The sequence below is a fragment of the Elgaria multicarinata genome, chromosome 11 (assembly GCF_023053635.1).
Source record: "Elgaria multicarinata webbii isolate HBS135686 ecotype San Diego chromosome 11, rElgMul1.1.pri, whole genome shotgun sequence".
NCBI lineage: Eukaryota > Metazoa > Chordata > Lepidosauria > Squamata > Anguidae > Elgaria > Elgaria multicarinata.
The window spans coordinates 43063797-43081120 of record NC_086181.1 but is presented as its reverse complement, the minus strand read 5'-3'; the positions used below and the strand labels follow the sequence as shown (position 1 = coordinate 43081120).

Genomic DNA, 17324 nt, shown 5'->3' with positions numbered 1-17324 from the left:
AACACCGGATGCCTTCTGTTCAACCCAATCTGCTGGTAGGAACAGTAAGCGCCCGACTCACACGGGTCTATTCCTCCCTGAAGAAGAGCGCTGCGTAACTTGGAAGCCTGCACGCTCTACTGGATACAGAAAGATTGCTACAGGAAACAGTAGTCCACTCTCTGTGTGTGTTGCTTCTTCAGGAAGTCTCTGCTGTTCACGGAGGGCACAGACATGGGGAGATTTGCAGGCATTGCCAATCTCTTATCTTCCATAGTGCTGAGGTAGGCTCCCCCTGCCCCCACCTGGCACCAGACGGACCTTGGACTCAATGGCTCACCCTCCCATGCCCCCCCACCCCACACCCCGCCTCCGGCAACCCTGGTTAGTTCCTCAAGTTAAAAGTGCTGTCCCGGCGGCTTCTTTCTCTTTATTCCTAAACTGGCAGTGGGGGTAGGCTGACAGACCCACGAGGGGGAACTGAGCCTGGAACGGTGAGTGCCTATCCATTTCTCTCTTGCATCCTCCCCTCCTCCCCTGCCTCTTTCTGTCCCCTAATAATACTCCGACTTGGGGGCTAAGAGGATACCCAGCCATCACGTGTTCCAGCACCACACTGTATCCTTCTCCCAAAGCTAAAACCTGGCTTCCAGCCCCTGTGCTCCATCCACTAGACCCCACTCCCCTGTCTCTGGGCACAATCTGAGACCCACAACTCCTGGCTCACTCTCAAACTCTTAAATCACCCTGGACATTACCTTGTGGGCTTTTCAGATTTAAAGGTAGTCTCCAGGCAACGTGGACACCAAGCCCAGATGCCCTGTCCACTGCACTTTTTCCAGAGAGGAGGATCAAGCGATACTGTCCTTCTTTTTCAGTCCTTCAGGCTAACCAGAGGTGGGATCCCAATAACTGGGGAGCAGAAGAACACATCTGCCCCAAACTTTCCTTCTAATACATGTCCACTTCCTGGTATAGTGAACTTCACCTTGGGAAGGCAGGCACACCCCCAGTCCCATTTTCTGCCCACCTGAGCAAGGTAGATCCATCCCAATCTTCTTTGGCAGAAGAAGCTAGCACCTCCTAGAAGGGAAAAGCCATCCTTTGGTGGCACCTCCTGGAAGCAAAGGCCACCTAACCCATCTGTTCTTCTTGCCAAGAGATGGCCAAAACCATCTACGTGCCGGCGGCCGCCCAGGATGACCACGCCGCCAAGCCGGTACGCAACGGGACCTCCTCGCCCTCGCCCAGCCAGCCCCCGGAGGACTCCATGCAGCTGAAGAAGGAAATCTCGCTGGTCAACGGCGTCTGCTTGATTGTGGGGAACATGATCGGTTCGGGCATCTTCGTCTCGCCCAAAGGCGTGTTGGCGTACAGTGACTCTTACGGACTCTCCCTCGTCGTCTGGGCCGTGGGGGGGCTCTTCTCTGTTTTCGGGGCCCTCTGCTACGCTGAACTGGGCACCACCATCAAGAAGTCGGGGGCCAGCTACGCCTATATCCTGGAGGCCTTTGGACAGCTGCCGGCCTTCATCCGCCTCTGGACCTCCCTCCTCATCATTGAGCCCACCAGCCAGGCAATCATCGCCATCACCTTTGCCAACTATCTGGTGCAGCCCTTTTTCCAGACCTGTGAGGCGCCGTACCTGGCCGGCCGGCTCTTGGCAGCTGCCTGCATCTGTGAGTGGGACCGGTAGGCGGCACTGTGGGTGGGGTTGAAGATATGGTGGCGTTGGGGGACCAGGCATCCCAAATCGTGTGTGTGTGTGTGTGTGTGTGTGTGTGTTGTGTGTACTTAGCAATGCCAAGGCTGATACAGCTCAGGTAGGTTGAAGGGCAGCCTCTTTCCCCAATATCTAATCTTTCATTGTTTCTTTATCTTTCTGTGGCCTTCCTTCCCATTCTGCGCAGCTCTTTCCTTCCTTGGCAATGGGTTTCAATCTCCTCGAGGAGTGGAGAGAGAACTGGGAAGCTGCCGTCCTTACGCCCGGCCCCAAAGAATCATAGAATAGCAGAGTTGGAAGGTGCCTATAAGGCCATCCAGTCCAACCCCCTGCTCAATGCAGGAATCCACCCTAAAGCATACCTGACAGAGGACTGTCCAGCTGCCTCTTGAATGCCTCTAGTGTGGGAGAGCCCATAACCTCCCTAGGTAACCGATTCCATTGTCGTACTGTTCTAACAGTCAGGACGTTTTTCCTGATGTCCAGCTGGAATCTGGCTTCCTTTAACTCGAGCCCATTATTCCCTGTCCTGCACTCTGGGAGGATCGAGAAGAGATCCTGGCCCTCCTCTGTGTGACAACCTTTCAAGTCCTTGAAGAGTGCTATCATGTCTCCCCTCAGTCTTCTCCTCTCCAGGCTAAACATGCCCAGTTCTTTCAGTCTCTCCTCATAGGGCTTTGTTTCCAGACCCCTGATCATCCTGGTTGCCCTCCTCTGAACTCCCTCCAGCTTGTCTGTATCCTTCTTGAAGTGTGGTGTCCAGAACTGGACACAATACCCAAGATGAGGCCTAACTAGTGCCGAATAGAGGGAAACCAGTATCTCGCTCAATTTAGAAGCCATACTTCTATTAATGCATCCCAAAATAGCATTTGCTTTTTTTGCACCCACATCACATTGTTGGCTGATATTCAGCTTGTGATCTACAAGAACTCCAAGATCCTTCACATTTGTAGTATTGCTGAGCCAAGTTTCCCCATCTTGTAACTGTGTATTTGGTTTCTTTTTCCTAGGTGTAGAACCTAGCATTTATCCCTATTGAGTTTCATTCTGTTGTTTTCAGCCCAGGGCTCCAGCCTATCAAGACCACTTTGAAGTTTCTTTCTTTCTTCCAGGGTATTAGCTATCCCACCCAAAAGGCCTATCTTAGTCTTCTAGAATGGTCCTGGGACCTCCGGGAGCCTTAAGTCTCAGCCTCATTCTAACAATCGAATCCTGCTCCCCCTCCCAGAAACTTGCCTCTTGAATAGATACAGTGATTTTCTCCGATAAAATCTGTGTTTGGTTCCCACATGTCTTGGCCAATCTAAGCATATCTCAGACTTCTAGGATTAACCCACCCCCCAACAACGTCTCTGCCTTGATCTATAAACTAGGTGAAGTCACCTTCCCCACACTTCCAAGGAGGAGAGGTATGTTACCTGTTGAATTTCTGCCTGAGCAGGCATAATGAAGGAAAATATAATTTTACAGCCATGCTCCCCACTTTTCCCTGCAACATTCTAGGTCTTGTTTCCCTCTGTTAGAGCTCTAGAAAAAACACAGCAGCCCTGATTCTCGTCTCCCTTTGGTCTGGGGGAGGAAGTGGCCAAGAAAGCGAAAACGTGCAAGCCAGGACATGTTTGGGGTTTTAACTCTTGAAACCTGCCTGGATGTTGCTGCTTGTTGCCTTGGTATGACCAAGACAGAAGTTAGTTAATCAGTGGGGAGGGGGAGACACTCTTCGCATGCTCTGAGGGACGCTGTTTTCACGCCACGCCTTCTGACTCAGGGTCTGGTGATTCCTAAGCGCTGCCACCAGCCGCTGCTGATGGCATTTCTTCTGTCTTTGTTCCGTCTAACCGGCGGGTAATTCTGGGTCTCTCTCTCTCAGGAAACGAGCGACTTGCAGCTGAGGGCCGGGCAGTGTGCTGAATCGGCAGCATTTGCCTGGATCCAGCTGGCGAGAAACGCCGCGTCAGGCTCCCCAAAACCGCTCTCGTTGCAACACTCAGGAATGTGCCGGCTGAGAAAGCCGTGGGACCTTTGGGTCAGGCATGGAAGCTGTCTGTGGTGGTGATGGGGGAAGAATGAGCCGATGCGTCTCCGGTTAGGGGGAAATGCTGACTTCAAAGCAAGGGGTGGGGGCCAGTAGGTTAGATCAGTGAATAAGGACAATTGTCAATATACTTAAGCATTTATGTGCCTCTTTCCCAAAGTTTCCAAAGCACTTTACGTCTGTGAACTCTGTAGCAACAGCTCTAAAGGGCTGGGCAGCGTTATATTGTCCCCATTTTGCAGATGTGGAGGCTGAGAGCAGCTTTCCTGTGGCCGCCCTCTGAGCGTGTGGCTGAGCTGTGGCCCTTAGCATCCTCCTGCTTGTCGTCTGGGAGCGAGATGCTCTCCCTTCCTGGCTGAGACTTCGGTCGGCTTGTCCAACACTGAGCCATCAGGTCCATTTTGCAAATAGAAACGGGCTGCCTTTGATAAGGGAACGGCGCTCTGCTGATGCACAGAATCATTCTTGGTGGTGGAACATTTCAAAAAGTGGCAGCCAGCATTCCTGCAGTGCGTTTCTCGCACGGGCCATCTGGTTTGCAGAAAAGGGACAGTTCTGTCCCCGTCTTGTAGAGGTTTGGAGACCGGGGAATTCGCTCACACATTTTGCTTGTGTTTCTGGCTGGATCCCACGCAAGCCTGTTTATACAACGCGGCGGCATTCGATGGCAAATTGTGGGTAATTAATTAACTCACAATTTGCGGGGATGCGTGCTGCGTGCGTGCTGCTTCCGTTTTCTGAAAACCACCTCCGATTGGCACTTTCGCCGGTTGTCAGCAAGATGTGCAAACCCGGGCTGATGGGTTGCTTAGGGGCTAAACAACCCAGCAGTTAACCCAACAACAAACCATGGGTTAACCGTGGGGCAGTTGAGCCCTTAAACAACCCCACGCGAGGTTGTTCACAGAGACTGGAAGCAGTTCACAGGCATCGTGCGCCCCCTTGAATTTTGGGTGACATAACCTGCAGTTAACATGTGAACTAAGTCTAAGGGTGGATTATTTGCTGGGAGAGGAGATCAAGGGAGTCCTGAGGAGTCCCCGGAGCGAGAATACTCTGCCGGCCTCATCCTAAGGAATCGCAGGCGTCCCGTAGAAACAAGATCAACTCACATTATCTGCATTTTCTCTGTTCTGAGCATGTTCCAAGTGCGATAAGAGAGAGGAATTTATTGCCTTGTTTATAAAGAAGCTGAGCGTTGTTTTGGAGGTGACCCCAATTCCTCCCCACCCTCCCCCCAATAGGGAAGCGGCGTCCTCGACCTGGAACCCAGGAGAGGATTCCTGAGGCTGGGAGGGCAGGACTCTACTCTTTGGTCCAGCGTTACCTCCCCGCCCCAGATATGGGTGTCTGGCAAAAAGCCAGATCTTACACAGTCCCTTGAGTCACAACAGCGTGTTCCTGGAATAAAGATCAAGGTTAGAAGATGGAATATAAAAAGAACACGAACTGGGAAATGATAAACAACTCACTTCTACACCTCTTCTTTGAACTCAAGTTGGAATCCAGGAAGTTCCGTCTTCTTCCATTCCGTTTTAACTCTGTTAATCCCGACGCTTGAGTTGTGATTCTTTGCCCGCAGACCTTATTGAACGGCCTAGTTGCAGATTTCTTGCTTCCAGCTGGCTTTCTCCTCCTCTAAGTGCAGCAGCAGTGTGGGCAAGTGGTTAGAACCGTGAATGAAACAAACAGCAAGCGCGGGGAGGCGCTGATAGGGTCACGAAACAAAAGAGAGAGTGAGAGAAAAAGTTCTCAAGTGCCTGAAATTAGTTTTTATTCTCCCTGATGCATTCCGGAAGAAATTCCCTTCTTCCAGGGCTTGCCCCTCTCTCTCTGTCGTAAGATATAGCAAAAAGAATCCTCCCTGTGTATCGTCTGTCGTGAAATTCTCCATTTTAAGATAGAAGCATCCATAGGAAGGATTGCTTGTTTGCAATATATCTGAAGGAAGAAAGAGACACCGCCTCTGAGGAGGGAAATTTCTCACAAAACACATGGGGAAAAACAAAAAATTCTCCCCAAGCGTGAGCATAGAACATGGAAGCCCTGACTCCCAGCATCCTCAGCACCAAACCACTAGGCCGTGCTCCCTTCCCTAGCCAGGGAAGAGTACACTTTGTGTTAGCTTTCCACAACCTGATACTCAGTGCTGGATTTAGGAACAAGCCAAGTAATCCAAGGACCTCATATTATGAGGGGCCCCTAAATATGTCGGAGATAACGAAGCTATATTACAATTCAAATAGCTTTGGCTTAAATATGTTGGAATGTTCGGGGTGACTTAGAGCAGAGTTGCTTTCGATAGAGAAAGCGTGGCAACGCAGCATTTAGTCTTGGAGGCTATAAGCGCAGCGTAGAGCTCATTTAAAAGATGTTCAAATCAGCTTACATTATTAGTGCTTTTATTCACATCTTCAGAGGAGGCTAACACTGCTTAATTACAAGCACCCTCTAATGCTGGATGGTATACTTTTTTCTCTTGATTTTTATGGCATGGGGCCTCTGAGTCTTGACATGGCTTAGGGTCTCAGCATGTGTTAATTTGGCCCTGTGTGTTGGACTACAACTCCCACAACCCCACACCTCACGTTTCCCCCCCCCCCCTCTCCCCCATCCTTTGCTCCAACCTTAGACACTACTTAGCTCTCAGATCTGGTCTGTGCAGGGGGAATTATTGAAAGCCTTTTAGCTCAAGCAAAAGCACTCATCCTTCCTGGATAAAACTGTTTTTCTGCCCCCTTCATCCCCCGCCCTCCATTCGTCCACTACTAGTTAGCTCCTTCTCATCACTCTCTGTCTGTCTCTCTGCGCCTTTGAAACACAATTGTGCTTAACCACCGAGCAGCATGACTAAGAAAGAAAACCCCAGGGAGGAAGCCGCAGATAAAAAAAACCCTGGTTCCTACAGATAGGATAGTGCTGAGTGGCTCCCATGCATTCTCTGCTATAGGACCTAAGAAAACATTAGCAATGTAGTCAGCAACAATTTATGGGGAAGAGGAACCTCCCCACTTCGGCCAGCCTCTCGAAATTGGGCATTCAAGGAAGCAGGGTCCAGGTTTAGCACCCACCCCACCCCTGTACTGATAACTCAAGGACACACACCTTTTTCCTAGGTTGCGTGTGAGGGCATCATCCCACGATATGGGGGTGGAATGGGGGTCAGGTCGGAGGGTGGGGCTGGCCATGTATGCGTTGTGGCTTAGACCAGCTTTCCTCAACCTGACGGCCTCTGGATGGCTTGGACTGCAACTCCCATCGTCCCCAGCCAACGTGGCCATTGGAGGTTGTAGTCCGAGACATTCAGAGGACACCAGGATGGGGAAGGCAGGCCTAGACGTTGGGGGTCATTGCTGCTTGTGAGAAGGGTGGCTTTGTGCCCTATGGGCAGCCTTTTAGGGCATAATGTTATGCATGTTTAGACGGGGGGGGGGGGGGGAGGCCTACAGTTCCTAGCATTGCCCAGCCAGCATGGGAGTTGTAGGACTTTTCATCCTGTAGATTTCAGTTGGGGCCAACGAGAAAAACAGATGGCAACAGAAAAATCTCAGGGGTTCCCCCACCCATAAGAACATAAGATGAGCCCTGCTGGATCAGACCAAACGTCCAACTAATCCAGCCTTCTGTTCATCCAGTAGCCAATCAGTTGTCTACAAGAAATCCACAAATAGAACATGAGTGCACCACTACCCCGCCCATGCTCCCCAACAACTGGTGTACATAGGCACACTGCCTTGGATACTGGAGGTGGCACTTAGCCATGTGGGCTAGTAACCTCCTCCTCCAGGAATTTATCCAGCCCCCTTTTAAGGCCATCCAAATTGAGGGACGTCACGACATCATGGAGTAGCGAACCCCGTAGTTCAGCTCTGCGCTGTGCCTCTCTCCCTCTCTTCTTCGAAATGAACCTTTGGTGGCTGTGTGCATGTACGTGCATTTCTTTAGCATTCGGGATTGGATAGGGGAAGGATCCAATTTATTCTCTCTTGCGTGGATTTCGGAAAGGGGCGCGCGGAGAAAGTTTGGAATGCGGGGAGGTTGAGATGGTCCAGGGACCCCTTGTCTTGGGGGTGATCTTGGTTTGTTCTCTCTTTCAGGTATACTCACGTTTGTGAACTGTGCCTATGTGAAATGGGGCACCCGGGTGCAGGATTTGTCCACCTATGCCAAGGTCCTAGCTCTCATTGCCGTGATCATTGCCGGCATTGTTCGCATCGCACAAGGTACTAACGCTCGGCCACCCGTTCCCCTCCCTCCGTATTATGGTTTAGCATTTTCAGTGTACAAAGCCTTTCTCCATCTTTGTGGTGTTTTGACCTCAAAACCCTGTGAGGTTGGCTTCTATGCTCCTTCTACAGAGAGAAAGAAAAAAACAAAAACGTAAAGTAACCCACTTTAGGCGACACAGTGAACATGACAAGACCCAGATCCAAACTCACCCTCCCGTTTCATTTCAATGGTTTTTGGGGCTCATTCACACGTGAACATTCATCACTTGATGGCTGTAAGTCATCAAGTGATGGTTTGCATGTGTGAATCGGCATCAGAGATCAATTTAGAGAGAGGACGTTTCTGTCACTCCAGGTTTCCTCCAGCACAGCGTTTTTCAGTAGGCCTGGGTCCCCCCCACACAGCTGTGAGTCGAAAGAAAGGTTTATATGGATCTGAAGTGAAACCAGCTGTGAGTCAGCAAGCCGTGATGTGGATTTGAAGGGTTTACATGCCTACACAAACCCTTCTCTCTCCCTACAGGACATTCTGAGAACTTTGACGATTCTTTTGAAGGATCTTCTTGGCAGGTGGGGAACATTGCCTTGGCTCTCTACTCTGCCCTCTTCTCCTACTCTGGCTGGGACACCCTCAATTTTGTCACGGAAGAAATTAAGAATCCAGAAAGGTCAGCGTCCAAACTGCAATAGTGTTTTGCAGGGAAAATGTGGGTTTTTTTGGTTTTTTTTGTCCTTTGCTACTGAGACTGTTGCAGTAGAGAACGCTGTGTGGAATGCCGCAAGCACCTATTGGACAGTGCCTGTGACATCCCAGAGGACAAATGGCATTGCTATCCCTTCCCATGTCTTGTAATGACCTTAAAAATCTGTGCTCTGCTTCCAAAGAGAGGAAGTGTGGAAGGGAACTGAAACTGATTAGCCTCAAGCGCTGCCCCTCACCCACCCACCCCAGCCCTGGACAGGTTTTGATGTCAGCCTTTAAATGGGCTTTGTGCCTTTGTGAAATTGACAGTTGGATGCTCCATACTTTGTCTGGAGATCAGTCGCTCTTCTTTGCTTGCTGAACAGGGCTGGCCTCAAAAGATAGGCCTGGTAGGGCAGTTGCGGAAGATCCGCATCCCAGCAGAGGTTCCACTTTCTCTTTGCCATTGCTTCTCCAGCTGCCTCTCGCTCTGGCCCAGAACCATGGCGTTGGTGAGAAGGAGGTGTTGGAGATGCCACAGCCGGCTTGCTCCCTGCCTGTCAAGCAAGCCAGTGGCAGCAATGATGAGGAAGAGGAGGAAGAGGAGGAGGAGGAGGAGGAGGAGCAATGGGAGCTGGTGTCAGTGGCTGGGTTCAGACAACAGGATAACCAACGATGGTTTAAGTAGTCAACCATCAGTTGAGTGGTCAACGGTTGGTTATTGTGTTGTCTGTCGGGCAAAAACCACCCATGGTTGACCATTTCCCCAAAATAACCAACTGAGAGAACCAACACTCCGCAGAGTTGACTATCTGCACAACCGTTGGTTAGCGTGTTGTCTGTCGGGCTTAGTGGACTATTTCAGCTGGCTACAAAACTGCGCCGGCCGCTCTGCTACAGAGATGGTGCAATTCACAGAAGCTGCTGGGATAGCAGCGGGGGGACTGAGGGAGGAGGGAGGGTGGGGATTGGGGCGGGGCCTGAGTCAGTCAAACGCCAGGTTGACTAATAGTCCACTCAACGCCAGCCCCAACCACTCCACAGTTTAGGAACGCGTTGCGTGGGGAGTACCCGCAAAATAACCCACTGCGAGTTGACTATAAACCCACCATTGGCTAAAGTGTGAGAAAGTAGATTCACTTTTGGAGGGGAACCATTGAGGGTGTCTTACTCAAAGGCCCTCAAAAAACCTGGAGCCAGCCTTGGGCAAGAACTCTCCCTTTGGGGTGCAATAATTCCCATCGTCCTGATCTGTAAAAAAAAAAAAAGTGTGTATGTGGTGATGGTGGTGGTGGCAGTGATGATGATAGAAACCACTGTATCTTCAACAGTTGTATTGAAAGGGAAATTTCAGCAGGGGTCCTTTGTACGCATGCAGCACCTGGTGGAATCCCCTCTTCATCACAACAGTTAAAACTGCAGGAGCCCTGCCCTCTTTTGAATCAGATATGCCTGGCCTCTCGTATTTTTTTTTTTAAATAGGGTGACCCTATGAAAAGGAGGACAGGGCTCCTGTATCTTTAACAGTTGCATAGAAAAGGGAATTTCAGCAGGGGTCGTTTGTATGCATGCAGCACCTGGTGGAATCCCCTCTTCATCACAACAGTTAAAGCTGCACTAGCTATACTAGAGTGACCAGATACAAAAGAGGGCAGGGCTCCTGCGGCTTTAACTGTTGTGATGAAGAGGGGATTTCACCAGGTGCTGCATGTGTACAAATGGCCTCTGCTGAAATCCGCTTTTCGATATAACTGTTAAAGATACAGGAGCCCTGTCCTCCTTTCCCTAGGGTCCCCTTACCCTGTGATCTCTCTCACTCCCACAGCAAGTACTTAGATTTGGTTAAGATCTCCCACCCTTTCCCTCAATTCGAATTTGTGGGCTTTGTTTGGGATGAGCTGCTATTGAAGCGGAGCTGCCATCTAGCGACCAAAGCCAGGCGTCTCAGCACGGCCGGGGCCTAGGATGCCTGGGTTCCGTTGCAGGCCGAGTGGGGCAGCTGTGAGAAACCTAGCATGAGGCATATCGGCTTTCGCTGAGCAAAGGCATAATTGGAAATCTAAAGGTCTGCTTTCGGTTGAAAATGCTCTAAAGGGAGTTTGGGACAGATATTGATTTGACTGTATTGACTAAAACAAAGAAAAAAAAGATTAGCAAAAGAGAGAGCAGGGGCCAATTTTGCAATATTCATTGAAGTAAAACCCGTCCCAAATTATACATTTTACCAGAACGGAACTAGAGCCAATCGTTATATTTTCTGCTTAGCTGGATCATTTTTAATTAACACCTCCACTCCCCCTCACTCTATCATATATATTTTTTCATTTTCCTTTTATACAGGGGATTGCAGTGAGCTGTGTAGGGTACCTAAATGGCAGGCCATGTGGGAAGCTAGGCCTAGGAAGCAGAGGATTCTGGGAGCTTGGCCTAGGGAGCCGTTTTCTAGAGGCTTTGGGTCATAACGGGGCCTTGTGTGTATTGTGCTAGAAGGCTTGATCACGATTCCAGCGTAGGAGTATGGTGCCGAGCAGTGAGGGCTGGTGGCTCCGATGTCAGTGGGGCTGGTGAATCCAGTCCAGGTTTTAGTCAGAACTCTAAAGGAGCTATCCAAGGTGCTGCACCTTTTTTTTTTGAGTTCTGACTGGTTCTAACTAAAACCAGGATCGGATTCACTGCCCCACTGACATCGAAGGAGCACCTTTATTTATTTTTTTATTTACTTAGCGTATTTTTATCCCGCACCTCAGCCAAAAAGGCGCCCGGAGCGGCTTACAATAAATCAGTAAAGAAGACAGTCCCTGCCCTCAGGCTTACATTCTAAAAAAAAAAAAAAGTCATGACACACAAGGAAAACAGGATGGGGAGGGAAGAGGGGAAAAAGGAAATAAAGAAATTAAGGAGACTGTTTAGCAGGACTGATAGGAAGGCCCTGCTCCCTCTTTCTGACTGAAACCTGGAGCGGATTCGCCTCCCCACTGACCTCGGAGCCTCCAGCCTCCGCTGGTGCCAAGAGAGGTATAAAGTGGGAGGAGCAAGGCGCTGAACCTCTCCTTCTGGGTCCCGTCCTCAGGAACTTGCCCCTCGCCATTGGCATCTCTATGCCGATTGTCACAGTCATCTACATCATGACCAACGTGGCCTATTACACCGTGCTGAGCAAGATGGACATACTAACAAGTGACGCTGTTGCCGTGGTGAGTAGCCCGCCCTCCTGCCCGCCCTCCGCCGTGGCCGCTCACTTGGGAGCCCAATTGGTGTGTTCCCTTCCTTCACCTGGAGTTCCTTCACCTGGAGTTCCTACTACAAAGAACGGCTCCAGTTGAGATTACTACAGTGGAGTAATTCTTTAATCAGTTTATTTCACGTCTACCATGGGTTTTTTGCTGGTTCTTCCGCTAGCGGTGGCAGATGTGCGGCCCTCCAGATGCTGTTGGATTGCAGCTGTCATCCTCCAAGACAAGCTGCTGTGCTGGCTGTGGCTGATGGGTCATGGGATCCAGCAACACCCGGAAGGCCAAAGGCTCTCCATCGCTACTAGAGAAACAGCCTCCTATTGAGTTGCATGTTCAGCCTGGAGAAGAGAAGATTGAGGGGAGACATGAGAGCACTCTTCAAATACTTAAGAGGTTGTCACACAGAGGAGCGCCAGGATCTCTTCTCGATCCTCCCAGAGTGCAGGACACGGAATAACGGGCTCAAGTTAAAGGAAGCCAGATTCCGGCTGGACATCAGGAAAAACTTCCTGACTGTTAGAGCAGTACGACAATGGAATCAGTGACCTAGGGAGGTTGTGGGCTCTCCCACCCTAGAGGCCTTCAAGAGGCAGCTGGACAAGCATCTGTCAGGGATGCTTTAGGGTGGATTCCTGCATTGAGCAGGGGGTTGGACTTGATGGCCTTGTAGCCCCCTTCCAACTCTGCTATTCTATGATTTTATATTTGTTGAGAACCCTCCAGCTGAGGGCGTTCGGCCCCAGCTCATTTCGTTCTCATTTTCTCTTCCCTCCAGACCTTTGGCAATCAGGTTTTTGGAGTTATGCAATGGATCATCCCGCTGGCCGTGGCCTTATCCTGCTTGGGGGGCCTCAATGCCTCCATCTTAGCGGCTTCCAGGTAACCTGTGTGTGAGTGTATATGTGTCGATACGTGTGTGCGACCTTATTCATTTCTTAATCAACCTTAGTTCTGACTGGTTCAGACTGAAACCTGGAGCAGATTCACGGCTCCACTGACATCGGATCCCCCGGCCTCCGCTGGTGCCAGGGGAGGTATAAACCAGCATCCTCCATTTGCTCACTCACTCCTTCACTCACGCTTCTCACCAGATTATTTTTCGTTGGTTCCCGCGAAGGGCACCTCCCCGATGCCATCTGCATGATCCACGTCCAGCGGTTCACACCTGTGCCGGCCCTCCTCTTCAACGTAAGTCCCATGAGCCACTGATGGGGTGGGGGTGTGGTGCACATGAGGGGCAGATCCAGCCTGCATTCTGGGGCCAGCCTTCCAAAAAAACCTCTTTCCGAATAGCTCCAAGTGGCTCTCATAAGCGGGACGGACAACGTTCTAGTCCGCAAGGAGAGGCAGCAAACTCTCCAAAGTGCAATTGACTAAACTTCGCAGCCCCAATCTCTTAGGTCAATTAAAGACAGCCATCCTTTAATTGCATGTTTATCCAGAAGAAAGCCCCCTGGGACTTACCCCCTACTGTGTTTAGGATTGCAGGCCCAAAACATCTTTTGATCCAATTAAAAAAAAGTGCTCTCAGTTAACTGGGTAGCAGAGCAGTAAAGCAGCAGTTTCTGCAGCTGAAACTCTCCCCACGGCCTGAGTTCGATCCCAGCAGAAGCTGGTTTCAGGCAGCCGGCTCGGGTCGACTCAGCCTTCCATCCTCCCGAGGTCGGTAAAATGAGTACCCAGTTAGCTGGGGGAAAGGTAATCACGGCCAGGGAAGGCAACGGCAAACCACCCCCCTATAAGGCCTGCCAAGAAAACGTCAGCGAAAGCTGGCGTCCCTCCAAGAGTCAGTAATGACTCTGTGCTTGCACGAGAGGTTCCTTTCCTTTCCTAAACTCTCCCCACCCCAATGTAAAAATAAAATGTTGAGTCCCTTTTCATATAAGTGCTTACAAAGACGTGTGTGTGTGTGTGTGTGTGTGTGTGTGTGTGTGTGTGTGTGTAGGAATTCAGTGGCTTGGCCACCTCCATGGGCTAGGTGTGGTCCAGATACCGTTCCACCAGCGAGAGCAGCAGATTTGGGCTGTCCCAGAAAACCAAGGCGACAAGCTGCTCTGAGCTCCGGGAAGGGCTGGGATGACCTGAAACCCCAAAAGGACATGAACCGGCACTTTCGGGGAGGGTTGGGATACCTTTGGGAGACGTGGGCGGACGCTTTCGGAAGGTCCGGGGGTCGCGGACTTGCGGCATTTATCCCGCGGGATTTAGGGAGAGAACGTGCTGAGCAGGTGATAAGTGGCGTACGTGTGTGGGCTCACGGGGAGGTAGCCGTGCTTATTCCGCTGACGCTCCGCGGGCCCTGCTCCGCTCTCCCCCTGTCGAATCGCAGGGCGCCATGGCCTTGGTCTACCTCTGCGTCGACGACATCTTCCAGCTTATCAACTACTACAGCTTCAGCTATTGGTTCTTCGTGGGCCTGTCGATCGCCGGGCAACTGTACCTCCGCAGGAAGCAGCCGTCGAGGGAACGGCCCCTCAAGGTAAGGGCAGGAGAAACACCCCGGACAAGATTTTTTTTAAAAAGTAAATAAAATAAATTCAGGGTCTGGATTTCTCCGACCTGCCGCCCTCCAGCTGTGTTGGACTACAGCACCCATAATCCCCAGCCAGCGGGCTGGGGATTATGGGTGCTGTAGTCCAACACAGCTGGAGGGCGGCAGGTCGGAGAGAAGGAAATGGCAGAGGAAGAGAGATGGGAGCAAATTATGTAGGGCGGCAGAAAGAGAGGGGCGATGCGACACGTGCTGGGGTGGGGGAAAAAGGGGGGTTTCTGGAACTCTCTTTCGGAACCTAAAAAAGCATCTCGCTGTATCAGACCTCAACGTCTGTCACGTTTTCTCCGCAACGACTCCTCGGAAGCGGCATCTGGTCCGCCAGAAATGGGCCCCCTCTCCCCGCCTGTCCCAAACGCTCTCGCCTCTTTGTTGCGTTCCCAGCGTCCCTTGCGAAGGACACGTATGCTCTCAGAGGCCTGCATGGCAGCGCCTCCCGGCTCTGGTTTGACTGAGCGGGCCGAGGGAATCCTAGCGTTCACGGCCACAGGATGCAACGTTGACCTCGGGGGAATAGAGAAATCCCCAGATGCTGGCTGTTGAGAGCGGTGCGCCCTGGTAGCTAGAGCCTCCGCGTCCAGAGGCAGTGTACCTCGGAGGACCAGCTGCTGGAGACAGGGGTGGGGGGGGGGGGGGAAAGGAAGGCCACGGCTGTCACCTTCCTGCCTTGTGATGTCCCAGAGGTGCCCAGCCTCCCACTGTTGGGCTGAGGCAGTGCGTTGTGTCTCCTGCAAATCCTGGTGCAAAGGCTGGCGAAATGTGCATTGTGGCGGCGGTTATGCGTGTGCGTAGCTGCTTAGGGCAGCCGTCACCTGCTGCTTTGTGCCCGCTTCTGTTCCCATCAGCTCAGCATCGTCTTCCCCGTCATCTTCTGCCTCTGCACCATCTTCCTGGTGGCCGTCCCCCTGTACACCGACCTCACCAATTCCGCCATCGGCATTGCCATAGCTGCTTCCGGATTCCCCGTCTACTACCTGACGGTGTGGATGCCCGAGAGCAAGAGGCCGCAGTGTGTACGCCGGGCTTTTGGTGAGTGAGCAAAGCGATGCCCCCCCTCCTGTTTCTTGGGTTTTGTTTAGCTCATCTCCCTCCCCCAAACCCAGGAGAACCCCTAAAAGTCTAACTTACAGGGCAGAAGTCCATGGGAGACCATGGGAGCAGGACAGCCATTGGTCTGACTCAAAGGATCCAGAAATGGCTTTCCACGAGAAGAAGGCCTCCGTTTGTGGAAGCTCCCTCCGCCTGATTTCGGGGGAAGGGGAAGGATTCCTTCTCTCCGGCAGCTCACCCCGTTCAAAAGCATCGCCTGACTCGCTGTGTAACAGCTTCCAGGGGGAGTGGAGGAGCTGCCGTGGGAAGGAGGGAGAGAAGCCGACTTCCACCTGCTCAGGTGATCCACTGTAAACCTGGCTCTAACCCTCGGCTTTGCTCCTTCGCCCCGGCTAGCAAAAGATGGAATTCTGCAAATTCACCCAACAAACTCCGCATCATCGTTTAGACAGGCTGAAAAATTCAGTCTGACGATGCAAATTAAGTAACGTTATATAAGAATCTCATCCGGTTTGTTTCAATTGGAGAATTAGAATCTTATGGCCCTATTGTTTTTTTTGTGGGGGGGGGACTCGAAGGGGAGGGATTTCTTTTTTAAAAAAATGATGACCGGGAGTCCTCAGAACTATCTCCCACACTGGATCCTGCTAAGCTGTCCTTCCGTGTCCTTCCAGCCTCTTCTCATGGGCTCATTTCTCCTTCTCCCCACAGCCTCGGTGACGCGGTTGATCCAAATTGTGACCTTGTCGGTCCTGACGGAGATGGATCCTGACAGTGAAGTGAAGGCTCAGTGATGGGAGACGCTGTTGTTGTGGGGGAGGCCGGCCACTCCCCCCCATCCCCCCCTTTTTTTGCAATGGACTCTTTTGTGACCTTTAATTTATTGTTTGCTACTGTTGGGAATTGGGGGGCTGTTGGTGCAGGAACTCGTCTTCCCGTTCTATCTTGGGTGCAGAGAAATACGGCCCACCCTGCCTTCAGAGCCCCAATAAACCTTCAGCACACGCCACAGGTTTGCCTGGGAATCTTTTGTGTGTTTTTTTCCCCTTTTGGAATCAACCTCTGCTAACAGCTGTGAACTCTAGAGTCCACTTTCTTGCCTTCAAATGGGTCACTGTGGGCTGGTTCAGACAACACACTAAACCATGGTTAGGCCGCTGACCGTTTTTGCAGCCAACAGTTAGCGAGCGTGTTTAAACCGTGGTTATGGGGCCTCCAGGGAACATGGGAGGGAGGGTGCTGTTGCACCCTGTCCTGCTTGTTCATCCCTGGCCAATGGCTGGTTGGCCACTGTGTGAACAGAGTCTTGGACTAGATGGACCCCTTGGTCTGATCCAGCATCAGGGCACTTCTGATGTTCATATGAACGGTTCACACGCCACGCTCAGCCATTTTGACCCCGTTCAGACGACCACGCTAAACCCCAGCAGTTAAGCATTTTCAGATAAACGTTGTGGCTTCGCATTTCATGTGAACCATGGCTTCGTGTGCCGTGTGAAACATTCTTAACCATAAGGGCTGCATAACCGTGGTTTAATCATGCTCACATCATTTGCAGGCCCAACGTTTAGCACAAAATGCTTAACCGCCGTGGCTCAGCGTGCCGTCGGAAGAGGGCCAGTGTTTCACGGAAAGCCTTTCCTCAGTTGAGTTCTTGCCCCCTTTGTGATTTCCTCCACAACGTCTCTCACTTCCTCTTCCATGCAGCACTTTCTTTCTTCACGGCAAAAAAACTCCCCCCCTGCTTTGACACACGCTCGCCAGAATTATTTCTCCTAGATTCCGCTGGCGTCCGTAGCGTGGGTGGGTACAGGTCTCTTTGCCAGTCTGATGCTGGAC

At 51.4% G+C, this 17324-nt stretch overlaps 1 protein-coding gene across 1 annotated transcript; it reads left to right on the top strand.

Moving 5' to 3' along the window:
• Window positions 1–357: 357 nt before the first annotated feature.
• SLC7A7 (solute carrier family 7 member 7) lies at window positions 358–16402 on the top strand. The gene is made up of 10 exons (XM_063138053.1): window positions 358–473; window positions 1140–1658; window positions 7838–7963; window positions 8493–8637; window positions 11722–11845; window positions 12660–12763; window positions 12976–13072; window positions 14214–14363; window positions 15281–15464; window positions 16197–16402. The coding sequence occupies exons 2-10, from the start codon at window positions 1142–1144 to the stop codon at window positions 16277–16279; spliced, it is 1530 nt and encodes a 509-aa protein (XP_062994123.1). The 5' UTR covers window positions 358–473; window positions 1140–1141; the 3' UTR covers window positions 16280–16402.
• Window positions 16403–17324: the final 922 nt, after the last annotated feature.